Source organism: Strigops habroptila, chromosome 5, assembly GCF_004027225.2.
Source record: "Strigops habroptila isolate Jane chromosome 5, bStrHab1.2.pri, whole genome shotgun sequence".
NCBI lineage: Eukaryota > Metazoa > Chordata > Aves > Psittaciformes > Psittacidae > Strigops > Strigops habroptila.
The window spans coordinates 1,338,550-1,352,323 of NC_044281.2; the positions used below are offsets into that span (position 1 = coordinate 1,338,550).

At 42.7% G+C, this 13,774-nt stretch overlaps 1 protein-coding gene across 4 annotated transcripts in view; it reads left to right on the top strand.

The window, feature by feature from the left end:
* FN1 (fibronectin 1) overlaps nt 1–13,774 on the top strand; it is a 55,524-nt gene that overhangs the window by 11,861 nt on the left and 29,889 nt on the right. For all 4 annotated transcript variants that reach the window (XM_030487383.1, XM_030487385.1, XM_030487386.1 and 1 more), the window contains exons 10-19: nt 180–332; nt 2,197–2,325; nt 3,932–4,075; nt 6,406–6,527; nt 7,753–7,930; nt 8,057–8,233; nt 9,801–9,929; nt 10,065–10,154; nt 10,689–10,883; nt 12,278–12,550. In XM_030487383.1, the coding sequence (XP_030343243.1) occupies nt 180–332; nt 2,197–2,325; nt 3,932–4,075; nt 6,406–6,527; nt 7,753–7,930; nt 8,057–8,233; nt 9,801–9,929; nt 10,065–10,154; nt 10,689–10,883; nt 12,278–12,550 (1,590 nt within the window). The remainder of the gene's footprint in view (nt 1–179; nt 333–2,196; nt 2,326–3,931; nt 4,076–6,405; nt 6,528–7,752; nt 7,931–8,056; nt 8,234–9,800; nt 9,930–10,064; nt 10,155–10,688; nt 10,884–12,277; nt 12,551–13,774) is intronic.

Consider the following 13,774-nt stretch of genomic DNA (forward strand, 5'->3'; position numbering starts at 1 on the left):
CTTAGAGAATGTCATCATCCAGCAAAAATGCTATTTGAAATTGAGTGAGTGCCTAAAGCTTCCTTGTTAAGGTGCAGAAACCACTACACAGTATGAAGGGGCATTGCAAATGGTCTGAGCCCTCAAGATCTTGTTAATTCTGGCCACATAAAGTATGCTCTTGCTTTCTTCTCAACCAGCCCATGAAGAGATCTGCACAACCAATGATGGTGTCATGTACCGTGTTGGAGACCAGTGGGATAAACAGCACGATATGGGACATATGATGAGATGTACTTGTGTAGGAAATGGCCGTGGAGAATGGACATGCATTGCCTATTCACAACTCAGAGGTACTGATTCTCATGTTGCTGTCAACACTTTAGTCTTAAGTGTTTGGGGGTGGGATATATTGGTTTTCTTTTCCATCACTGTGAGTTTCAGCCCAGGCTCAAGAACTATATATTGAGCTTTTCTTTGGAGTAGAAAGAGAATCACAGGAGCAAAGTTTCTGTCTCATTTATGTACTGGAAAAATACTATTTTAGCCTTTGCGGGCTAGCAAGTGGAGGCAAAACTTGGTTAACTTGGTCAGTAGGTATCCCTACCCCCTTTTGTCTGCATTTAGGAATCAGCACCACTGGGACTTTATGGAGAGCTTGATAGAGGCACTTCCCCTGCTCAGGAACAGACAGAACTCCAGACTAGACTGAAGTTTGAATGCAGAACTGTTCTGGTTTATTGTTCTGCAGTAAAATTTTCAATTCCTCTGTGCTGGATTAGCCCTTTGCTGGCTAATCTATATGAAAAGTTGGCAGGACAGCACTGAGATTACTCTTATTTATTTACTTATTTATATGAGTGGTCCAAGTGGAGAAGTGCTTAAGCAATACCAAAAAAAGAAAACTTAAAAGCACAGACATTTGATCATCCTACAGCTAGCTCACAGCATTGGCTTCATGTCTGGAAAAGGCAGGGGGGTTGCTGTCAAGCAGCCAAGAAACGATTCTTAACACCACTGCTGAAATGGGATATAATTTATAGGGAAAAGCTCACTCGAGGGCTTTGGGAGAGTTTTTTTAATGTGTTTCCCTCACAGAAATGAGAAACACACTGCTAAAAGTTCTGGTCTGTGAAACTCCTTTTTCCACATACACAGCTAGTTCTCTGCAGTTTCATTCTGGAGTTAAAGTGGTCTTTCTTGATGAGGAGGGTAGAGATACTTTGCTTTTTCAAAAGGCAAAGGTTATCTTAAGTAGAGCTGTTTAAACATAGCAGCCAGAGAAGGTCTTTGGCACCCATAGGAGGGTCTGAGCTGCTTGGTTTATCCTGACGCCATGCCCGTTGTGTGGGAAAGTATGATGGGGAATGAAAGCCTGGAATTAACTGAGCTGCTTCCCCAAGGACAGATGGTCTGTGATTGATGCCGGAACTGAACTTGGGTCTCTTGGGTCCCAGTTAACAAAACAACATGCTTCTGGGGTGGTTTGCATGTTTATTTTGTCTTTCTGCTCCTTGCTGTGATTAGACTGGTGTTAGGAATTCTGGGCCAGATCACAGGTTGACATGTTGCCATTGAAGCTAATAGACTGACAGCACAGTACTTAAGCACGGGGTCTGTTTACTGTGTTTTGAGGGAATAGTAGATTAGTAAGCACCAATAGCATCTTGGATGTGTAATAGATCTGCTTCTGTCTTCAGTTTACTACAAAGTGTAGCAGAGACACCACAAAGAAGAACAAACATCCTCACGCTGTTACTCTGATGGGTATCTTTGTAAAAGTGGAGTAGCCCTTTTCTCCATGGGTAGTTTTAATGATCGCACACACCTCTCTCACACCTCAGAGGAGGCAGTGAGAGAGTTAGTGTGCTGGTTTAGATTTTCTTTCATATGTGGAATCTGCCAAAAGGAACAACCAGACAGTTCTGTAGTTTGAGTAACATCCTGTACTTTGAACTGCATCCTACAGACCTCTTTCCTGCCAGTGTTGCTTGTTTGCACACTGCTGATAAATGAACCTGGGAGCAGTGGTGTGTATGCAGCACTAACCAGTTTTGATCACAGATAGTAGGAGGGCTCCCTTTTGCTTGAATGGAGTTTGTCATGGTCAGTCTCTGTAAGCTGATCAGGAGGAGGGAACGATGTGCCAAGCAGAGGGATTTTGTCTTAACGCTTAGAGCTCTTGCTGACAATCTGTCTCTGCTCTTTCTCAAACAGACCAGTGCATTGTGGATGGTATCACCTATGATGTGAACCAGACCTTCCACAAGCGTCATGATGAGGGGCATATGTTGAACTGCACATGCTTTGGCCAGGGCCGGGGGAGATGGAAATGTGATCCTGTTGGTAAGTCACCAGCTGTTCCCAGATGCCAAATGCACTCTGTGGCTATGTAGAAACTGATTACAGTATGGTGAAACCGGTGTGTGCATTTGGGCCCAGCCTTTGCTCGCTTTCTGTCCTGAATTGCACAACTGCAAAACTAGAAGTAGCACTGGATGTGCTGGATGGTGGGTGAAAGGGCATTTGTAGTTTTAAGGACATAAGCTTGGGTTATCAGACATGCCACAGAAGAAGTAAGTGATGATGCAGTCGTAATGGATCCTATCAACATACCTCTTAAAATGCAGCACGTTGTTGTAACAGGGCACATTGGCCCTTGGCTGGGTGATTTGGCTGAATTCTGGTACCTGAGGTGTTGGCCAAGCAGGCAGGGCTCTCGGACTGATAAAACAGTATGCAGCCAGGCACTGATGCCAGGATCAGTTTTCTTTCTCTACCCGAAAATCTTTAGGTCTCCTCATTGAACTGAGAGAGGAGCACCGGCATACATTAACTTACTTTGGACTAAATTGATTTTTTTGGCTGCCCTTTGTTCTGGCAAAGAGAAGGCTCAGGATGAGAACATGTGTTAACAGCACTCTGGAGGTTAGCTAAAACCATCATGGTTCTCTGCAGAAATTAGGAGATTTCATCTCTTCTGCCTCCCCCCTTCCCTAGTGAACCTCAATTGGAAGATAAGACCTAGCTGTTTGGCTTGCAATTACTAAATTCAAGAGAACTTCAAACTATTTCCAAGAAAATCTGATTTATTTACAGTAATATCTGTACAGGTTTACTGGAGGAATTTGGATTGTAAAGCTCCTGAAAATTACTACTTTGGAAGAAGGGGAGGGGGAATGATTTCAGCTATCTGTAAAAGTGCAATCAGTTCAATTTTGTTGTCTCACTCGAAAAAAGGCTGCTATTTATCCAAGCAAGCATAATACTAGTTCTCAGTGTAAATTTCCAATGAGCCAGAAACACAGGCATAAGTCAGACTAGAAAGTGTACCCAGGTGCTTGGACTGTGTTGCATTTGCACTAGCTAAGCTGATTTCGGGATTTGATCTGTCCTCCTTTGGTTTATACAATGGTAAATCTGGAAAGACTCTGCTGAAAACTAATGGGCGACTTCCTATTTATAAAGTATTCTAAAGATTCTAAAGATTCTAAAGCTTTCTGCTCAAGCCAGCAGGAATTTTGCCATTGATTTCCTTGAGAGCAGCATGGTTTAGCTTTGGATGAGAGATGGACTTAGTTGACTGGAGCAGAACCGAGCTCCACAATAGATAGTTCAGACTAAATCCTTTCTTGAAGGAACACCCCAGTGACTTCCCTGGGAAGTTTGCCAGGTGGACAGCTTGTACTTAACAGTATCTGAAGAAATGCATCACAGCTGAATTAGCCCCCTAGTATCTAACTTAACACATGCAATGATACATCAAGAACTTTGATCTGAGATTCAATTTCTGTTGCCACTTTCTCTTTTTATGTAGCTATATTTGCAAATAAACATTGGCGTTACATTTCTTTGCCTAAAAGTCTCATGATTTACTCTTCTGTGTTTGGCATAGGTATGCACTATAGTTTCTGTAATGTGCAGTGGTTAATCGACTTTTTTGTGCCTTTAGATCAGTGCCAGGATTCAGAGACCCGTACCTTTTATCAAATTGGAGATTCATGGGAGAAGTACGTCCATGGTGTCAGATACCAGTGCTATTGCTATGGTCGTGGTATTGGAGAATGGCATTGCCAGCCTCTGCAGACCTATCCTGGTAAGAAACCCAACTCATCTGCTGAGTTATACTTGAGGAAAGCAAACTTTCCACCCTTCAACCTGCTCAGGTTTCCTTTTTAAACAGAACCATTTCCCTCTCTTCCTTGGCAAGCACAAATAGGTGTCATGATTAGAAAGAGGAGTTGAGGTGTTAAAATCTATTCCTGAGGCCAGGGTTAGTTTAGAGAATGACTATCAGTTCACACAACTTGGGTTTACACTTCCTCTTGGTATTTAGCAATATCACACCTGCAACCTTCAGTTTCTATTGCTTAAAACTCTAACGTGTGTAGTCTTTCCTTTTCCACTCACTACAGAAGCAAAATCCACCATGGAATGAAACATTTTTCCTGATCAGTGCCCTGAAGAAATTAAATATTTGGACTTCTGTTTGCCCAGTCATTTCCAGGAAATCTTTATAGGAACAGGCAATGCCTGTTTGTTGGCTTGTTCTATTCCAGTTTCCTGATCAGAACGTGATAAGGAGAACCTCTCTACTTTCCTGTTCAAGGTTGCAACTGCCACTGTCTTCATTTGCTGTTAATTAAGGTTGTGTTTGGGCTCAATACAAGGAGAAGGCTGTGCTTATGTCACTGGTTCCCCAATAATCTCTGAGCATAAACATGGAGGAACCGCATAAAGATCAGATATAGCAGTTTCAATGCTGAGGTGATTCTCTGCTTTTGTATCAAGATAGGTTAAGAGTGTGTCCACTCATTAGCTGCAATATATTTATACCCCAAGTGCCCTGTAAGTTAAGAAGAGGAAGGTGAAGCTCATTCAGAAAGAGGATTTTAATATAGGTGCCCCTGCTGTAGAAGGGGAATAGCCCCTTTGAAGTTTGTTGCAACTACGTGCTGCACATAAATGAGGTACCTCTTCCCTGTGACTGGCTTCACTCACATCATAGAGAAGGTCTTTGCACCAGCACCCTATTGAACCCGACTCGTATCCAGCAGTGCTGTCAGTGAACTGACTGCATTTCTATCTGTGGCCAGCTGGTGAGCCAGAGACAAGGCAAAAGAACACTTGGCAGCCAGAACTATGTGGACTTACCTTTCTTTGGGCAGCAAACTAAGGAGAGCAAGAACAGGAAGCAGGCCTTCTTTGAACTTTTTTTCTTGAGTTTCTTACTGGAGCTTGCTGAACGTCATTGACTCCTGACGGACTGCTTAAACAAACATCTCCCTGAGCTATGTGAAATATGCATGCCTCCAGACTGGAGACCAGAGCTTTGGGCTTCTTTAGACACAAGAGTGACTGAAAATGTGTAAATAAAGCAAATCTAATGCTTCTGAATGTAGGTTTGGGGTTAGGTGAGCTTTGAAATTTTCTGCCTGTGGGCACAGGTTTGTTTTCCTGGAAGTCTGGTTAAATATGAAGCATGTATGTATGTTACACAGTTGTCCAAATAAATTATAATTAGAAATGTTGGGAGTAGGGGAAGAGTGAAGGTATTTAATGGCTAAAATGAGACACTTCCTTGCAGGTTCCAGGGTGCTCGTTGCTGGGATTTTCTGAGAATTAACATGAGGACAGTGCTGCTGAATGTTCAGTGACATCTTTCTAGCAAGGCTAGGAAGGAGTGAAAAGAAAACCATGGGAGCATAGAACCTTTCCTTCTCCACTGCGGAGCTTTGTGGACTGAGCCTGAGCCTGATCTAACTAAATGCAATCAGTAGTCTTACACATTAGAGCACTGCTGAACTTCTATTTTCATGAGTTTCTGGGCCTGATTTGTCTCAAGACTTCCACCAACCCTTCTGATGTGGTTGTGTGCAGAAGACTTGCCTCATGGAGTTCTCCACAGTTTCATGAAAATTCAGTGTTTCAAATCAACTGATTATCAGTACGACAGTAAACACCTAGTGTCTCTTTGCAGGGTGTATGCAATGGCAGATCAGGAGCTTGCCCTCACCATGCCACAAGATTAGACTGCATTTGGCAGATGTTTCTCATCTGTTTCCCTGCTCCCATTGCAGGAGATATTAATTGATGAAAGTAGTTAGTTGCTGAGAAGCTCCCTCTCTTTGAACAATGCAGCTTTGCTTTGTAGACTTTTTCTATACTGGGCTGCTCCAGTTCTCTCTTTCATTGATAGCTCACAGGAAATTAACCCAAACAGGGGATGTTAATTCCCCCCCAGAATATATTCTAATTCATCAGTTTTCTAAGTGGTGATGAAGCATTAAAGGTAGAAAGACAATATCATTCATTTCCTGTGTATAGCAGTAATATGTGAGCCATTTATTCCTTTTTGATGACTCCACAAAGAAGGCAGAAGAAAAACATCTCCAGCATGTTAACAGTGGCTATTCTTTTTTCCAGGGTCATCTGGGCCTGTTCAGGTGATCATCACAGAGAGCACGAACCAGCCAAACTCTCACCCCATCCAGTGGAACGCTCCTGAACGATCTCACATCACCAAGTACATCTTGCGCTGGAGACCGGTGAGTGCCACATGCGTCATCATTTGTTCATCAAAAATACTTTATTTTTTGGCTTTTTGTGATGTCTGGAAGAAGTGACTGATGCTATTTCAGCAAACTTTAGTTGCTAATTCAGTGTCCTTGTCCTGTTGTGGTCAACAGTTACTCTGAGGATCAAAGACAAGTGCTGTATAAACACTTGATGTTTTCCTGCTCAAACTTTAATGGTCAGTGTGTTCATGAAGTATCTTGTTAACCAAAGCACTAGCACAGTAAGGAGACAAGTTTATATCCTTCCTCACTTTTAAGTAATGTAAATCCTTGTGGAAGCTTCTTTGTCCTAAGAAACATTGTTTTAGTACCATGTGCATGCCCAAAGACAACTGGGACAGATTTTATCCTATTAATGAGGAGGTAAAAATGAGTAGGATATGCAGATAAAAGCAGCTAGCATAGGATTAAATAAACAGTCATCTCCCATCCTCTCTAATGTCTAAACCAAAGCTGGTTAACCACTGCTCGTTGGCTCATTCATGTTTGAGGAATGATTCAGTTTAACCAAGGTAGATGAGTTGTGTTACAGATCCCTGAGTGCAGCTTCACAAAAGACCACTTAATGATTAAGAACATTAGTACCTCAATGCTGCCTGTTATTAGAAGAACAATAGAGGCCCTGATCCAAAGCCATTAAAGGCACTAGAGTCTTTTTACTGACTTCAGTGTATCTTGGATCAAGGCCTGAATGAAATGGACTTTAAAGCACTGGAGTACAAACCTCAGAGGATGGAGCATTACTTTAGAGCTTCCCATAGAGTTCAAACACAGGGTAGGTGGGAAGAACGTTTCTCTATATTGTTTTCAGATGATGGCTTAAAGTGTAATTGTGAACAGCCTTCAAATATGCATTTTCCAGCTATTCCTTCATGCCTTACTATGTTTTTGATAAAGGAATGAGTTTAGTTTATATATTACAAATAATTTTCCTTTTAAAGGAAGAAAGTTTGAAGCTAGATTGTTTTTCAGTTTACCCCTGTAAAACTTGATGACCCAAAATGTCATTAGCCCTGCTTCCTGTCATTCTTTTCTCATCTCCTTTGACTTGATTCCATCTGTGCATTAGCCATTCCCAGCCATACCTGTGTTTGAATATCAGATTGCTTGATAGGCATGTAGCAGATTCATCACTACATACCCCTTCTTGCAGGCTAGGGAGTCTCTCACTATCTGACTGGCCTTGCTCTTGCAGAAAAACTCTGGAAGGCAGTGGAAGGAAGCCACTGTACCTGGCTACCAGAACTCCTACACCATCTCAGGCCTGAAGCCTGGTGTCATATATGAAGGACAGCTCATCAGTGTTCAGCAGTATGGCCACAAAGAAGTCACCCGCTTTGATTTTACCACAACCAGCACCACAGCAGTGACAAGTAAGTTGAACAGCAGGGCCATGCAAAGAAGCAGAATCTCCTTCAGCTAAGTCTTTTTTTCATGCATCCCAGTTAACATGGAAGTAGTGATGGTTAATTAAACCTCTCCAATTTTCTCTCTTGTAGGCAACACTGTCTCAGGAGAGACAACTCTTCTTCCTCCTATGGTTGCTACGTCAGAGTCAGTCACTGAAATCACATCCAACAGCTTTGTTGTCTCCTGGGTATCTGCATCTGATACAGTCTCTGGATTCCGTGTTGAGTATGAGCTGAGCGAGGAGGGCGATGAGCCGCAGTATCTTGGTGAGACAATATCTGAGTTTACTAGAGCAAAGCTCTGCTAACTGTTTTCTGTGACAATCAGAATAGTGAGGATCTCCCTGTCCCTTAGCAGGATTCAATAGGATACGAGAGTGGTGGGAATAGCTCAGATTAAAAGCTCACTTAGTTCATTATCTTTTCTTCATCAACGACCATCAGTTGGTGTTAAAGGAAGGCTATGAGAACAAGACAAGTACATGGCAATACACCCTCAGAATACTGTCCCAGATCCTGCAGAGGAAAACTCCCTGAACCAGGGGTGGTGGATTTGTAATAACTGTGGATAGATATATTTATTATTTTCAGCTCCATGAATTTGTCCAGTCTTTTTTTCCTTTTGAAATCATGTAAATTTAGTAGCATCCGCAGCATCCTGAAGCGAGCAGCAGTGCAGATGAGAAGAGAACCAAATGTACTTTTTGAACTTGCAGCCTGGCTAATTTCCTTTGCTGTACATTTGTCCTTCCATCAGAAAGATGGAGAGAAATCTTTCCCAAATGTCCTCTCTTGGCTACTTGTCATCTCATATCTGTTCCAGTCCACTTTGTCAGTTGTTTTGTTTTGATTGGATCTTCCTCATCTTTGATAATATGACAACTTGCCTAAGCCGGGAAACTGGACTCAGACCTAGGCATTGAATCTGCTTTTCTAACATCTATTGTAGAGCCTGTGTCGCTACACATAATTTCATCGTATCTTCTTTTTCCTAATTTCCTGTCTTAACAATGGTAATAGCAATATCTCACAAGGATTTGAGGTTATAATAGCTATTCAGGCACGAGTGTGATAGACACATGGGAAAAAGACCTAATAATTCTCCCTGCACTGTTGCTTTCCTGAACTCTCAAGCTTGGACTCATGAGTAGAAGTGACTTACACTGGGACTGCCAGCACTGTCACCACCTTTCTTGTCTGCACAGTGGCTGCCCAGACAGCTGAGCTGTGTTGTGAAGCAGCTCCTGAGATCATCTGTCTACAGAAAGTGGTTTCCAGGCAAATTGAAAGGCAATTCCCAGTTTGCCTTAAGATGCTTGGCTTCAGTCTGGCCAGTAAGGAGCTGCTTCATTGAGAATTTCCTACATCTGGCATGTAGGTGGACATCTGGGGGAAAGGCAGAGGGGAGAGAAGTTCACCAGCCCTCATAATGTCATTCTTCTCTACTCATGAGTCAGTCTTTCCACATAACCCCTTCATGTGAAAATTTTTCCATAGATTTCTGTATTGAAAATGCAATTTCGGGGTATGAAAAGACTACTTAGCTGAGATGGCTTAATGCCAGCAGTGTGCAGCTCACGTTACCCTGCCATAGCATGCATCAAGCTGTGCTGTCCTAGGTGTTGTCTGCCTGCTCAGCATGGAGACCTTGTCCAGCTCTCCACACATCTTCTCTGATGTGGACTAAAGACACAGCGCAGAAGAGTTGCTGTTTTATTGCAGGAATACTGTGATTCAGCCCAGATTAGAGCAGAGAAGTCTCAATTATTTCATTTGGAGAGAAAGCAAGAAGATAGAATTGCTAAGGCAATTTTTTCTTTCCCGCCTTCCTTAGATCTTCCAAGCACAGCCACTTCTGTCAACATCCCTGACTTGCTTCCTGGTCGCAAGTACATTGTTAATGTCTACCAAATCTCTGAAGAAGGAGAGCAGAATCTGATCCTGTCTACTTCACAGACTACAGGTATGTGAAGTCTGGTGTATTATGGTGGGTGGGTGGTGCTGCACTTTGAAAGCTGTTTCTGTTGTATGCTTAATAACTTTTTGTTATCTTTTATCCTCATGCTTGCTGGCCGCTTCTTTTTTCTCCCTTAAACAGCTCCTGATGCACCTCCCGATCACACTGTGGAAAGCGTGGATGACACATCAATTGTCATTAGCTGGAGCAGACCACAGGCTCCAATCACAGGTTTGTCTAGTTGGAGTGCACCTCTTCTTTTGCATTATTGCTAGAATCTGAAATCTAGGTAAAAACTAAAAGTGTAACTCTAGGACAGAGGGCTTAGTACATAATTCTGCCCAGTCTGAAAGACCAGCTGGAAAGCACATGGGCAGCTTAGCATTGGCTTGGCTTCACTGTCTGAACCAAGCAATTCAGGAGGCTGGATGCAAAACAATTCCTTCTGGATTTGTGTTAAATAAAACCAAGCCCCATGACCTTCTCTGTCTGTCATCCAGACCATCCCATAACAAGCAAGAGAGCTCTACAGACCTAAATCCACATGTCAAACGATAATCCAGGTCAGGTTATGCTTTGTAAAGTATTCTGCGTGTGTGATCTGTGGATGTGGCGTGAGCACAAGCAAGCCATAGGTCCTGCTGAAGTTCAGGACTATTTTTATAAAACCTCAGTAGGAACATCAGTTTAACTATCATTTTTTGGTATTCCTTGAGCTTTCTTACTGATCATTGCTGAGGACTGTATATACTTCTCTTCCTTTAGGCTACAGAATTATCTACACACCCTCTGTGGAAGGCAGCAGCACAGAGCTCAACCTGCCTGACACTGCAACCTCTGTAACACTCAGTGACTTGATGCCGGGTGTTCAGTACAACATCAGCATCTACGCAGTGGAAGAAAATCAGGAGAGTACTCCTATCTTCATCCAACAGGAAACCACAGGCGTCCCACGCACAGGTATTGGGCAGCACGTTCTGGATATCAGTCATTGAGTTTTCTGTTAGTACACAGAGCCAATGACAATGCAGGCTCACATTGTTCTAGCTAAATGAATCTTTAAATGGACTCGGTTCTAGTTTGTGTCGTTGTTGTGTTTCTTAATTGTAAATGTCTATAGTACTGAAGTTTCATAGTAAAGCAGCAGTTATGAACTGACACAGTCAAGCCATCACTCTGCATTAATAGGGGTGTAATTCCTAGGGATCAGACGGCAGGCAGGTCTTGCATTGTGTCTATGGAAAAGAGAGATCAGAGTTTCCTAAGTTGTCTTAAGAGGATTCTGCTCAGAGATCTTTTTAGGAGCCTGGTATATCATTTTGCCTCAGTACTTGGCCTACAGATGTGTAAGGTTATGTACTCAGACGCCACAACACAAATCCAAATTGTTCACCTGACTTATCCCTGTCTTTTCCAGTCCTAACCATTATTTTCCATTGCAGTCAGTAGCGATGGGAGATTGCTCAGCACTGACTGATGGGCCAGAATAGCACCATAAGAGCTAAACTTGAGGGCCCCACAATTAAAAAAACTACTGGTTTCAGGAATTCTTTAAGTATCCAATTGGGCTGATTAGCCAAACCAAAAGAAAGGATAGTGAAAGACATGGGATCTCATGTGGTAGCAGTGGAATTTGATGGTCCTGCAAGTTGCAAGCACATGTTTGCAAATGGGAATTTACCAGGAATGAACTCAGCTCAATGATTTTATGGTTTGGCATCTGTATATTCCAAAAATGAGCATTGGTTAACCTTTGGGCAGTATCAGGCCTAATCTGAACAAGCTTAATTTGAACATAGGAATTCAAGGCTGCAGTACTGTGGACCAACATAGAGGGAACTGGATATTGTCTCTGACTACAAGGGCCAGATCAGCCCCTGTTCCTTTTTAATAATAAAAGATTGATTTAAATGTAATTATAGATACTGAGAACATGCTGCGGGTTTTGAAAACCCTCTCTTTTAATTTTGAAAGGAGGTTCCTGTTTCCAGCTCCTGGAGTATTTTTTTTATCCCCAAGCTTTTTGTCCTGCATATACTTGAAGTTCTGTAGCATATTACATCTGGTCATTCAGTTCTCTTTCTGTGATAGCAAGATACTTTCTATGACTGAGGCATAAAATACATCAAACTATGCAGTGACCTTTTGAATTGTAGTCTTCTTGAATATTGGCTGGGAATGTGTGCAGACATGTTTATGGTAAGGTAACATGACATTCTTAATGCGGTACATATTCTTGGGCTAGCCAATGTTCAATCTAAATTAAGTGCTTTTTTTCTTCCACATACACCTATAGCTTCTCCTGCCAATTGCAAAGGATTCCCTCTCACACTGTTGTGTCGTTCTGCTTTCAGGTGAAGTTCCTTCACCCAAAGATCTGCAGTTTGTGGAGGTTTCTGATATCAAGATCACCATCATGTGGACCCCACCGCAGAGCCAAGTGTCTGGCTACCGAGTTGAAGTGATCCCTGTCAATCGCCCTGGTCAGCATGGCCAGAGACTGCCTGTCACCAGGAGCTCTTTTGCTGAAGTTATTGACTTGCTCCCAGGAACAACCTATCTCTTTAAGATCTTTGCCGTGAGCCAGGGCAGGGAGAGCAAACCTTTGACTGGACAGCAAACCACCAGTAAGTGCCTTCATGCTTTTTTCAACCTTTTGAAATGCATATTTCTCTGTCGCTTAGAGAAATGTATAAGCAGAGCACTTACAGTGCAACAGTTATAGCCCAGCAGGTATCCCATAACTAGGATGACAGGGTTGGGAATTCATTCAGTCAAACAATGATCTCTTCAGCAGATTTATCTTCCTCCAGGGCTTTCCAATGGGAGTTTAACTCTCATGGCACTTTAAAACAATTTCGTATGGCTGGAATTCAACTTTTTTATTACTCACTGAGAATTGATGGGCCCTGCAGTTCTTTACAGCACAGATCACAGCCTGTGATTGCTTTTTTTTTTCTTTTCGAGGATACTTTAGGGCAGATTTCAACATGACTTAAGAGCCTTGCTGAGACTGCTCTGAAAACCCTTATCTCCTTTCTGACAGCTGCATACCTATTTGGCTCCACTGTTAGCAGCAGGAGTTCTGCAGGCACATGTAAGGACAGGCCTAGTCATTAAAAGGACAACATTTCAGCTTTGCAAGGTCAGGCCTGGCTTTCTACAGGCTGTCTCAGCACCCCAGAAATGTCACCGTTACCCCAGTGGAACCTGGGGGACTGGTTTGCAGCGACCTCAATGGACTGTTGACAAGACCCTCGGGAGCATGTATGTTTCAGGAAGGGCTGTGCAGGATCTCTCAGAACCCAGTTGCTAATGATCTAATGGTAGTGCAGCACCCACCAGTGTGAAGCAAGATGACAAGCACAGTACACAGACTGTCAGGCATGGCTTTTTGCTCTGCAGAATTGCAGAGAAGAAAGGAGCAATGGGTGGACAAGATACAGGCTTTCAGGCAGAAGAGGAGGAGTTTAGCGTGGGTTTGGGTGGTTATCTCCATTTTTGATCCAAAAGAAGCAGATCAGACGGAACCTGGGATGTGGTTCATTTGGATAGAACCTGTTTATTGGGCAGTAGAAGGGTGACTCAGTGTTTGTGGTGTTCTTTGACTGGGTCACATTATTCAAAAGACCAAATTTCAGCTATGGATACCTGCTGCTGCTCTGCCATTTTTCAGTAAAAGAGAGCAACTCCAGAGAATCCTGGCCAACTCTTACAGAGATGAGAGGAAAGGAAAGGAAATAGGAATATAGTCATGCTGTTTGAGAAATACTACTTACTTACATCCATAAAGTCAGGAGCCATGAATAGTGCCTCTATCTCTTACCATCTCCCTTGACCATGCAGGGAGA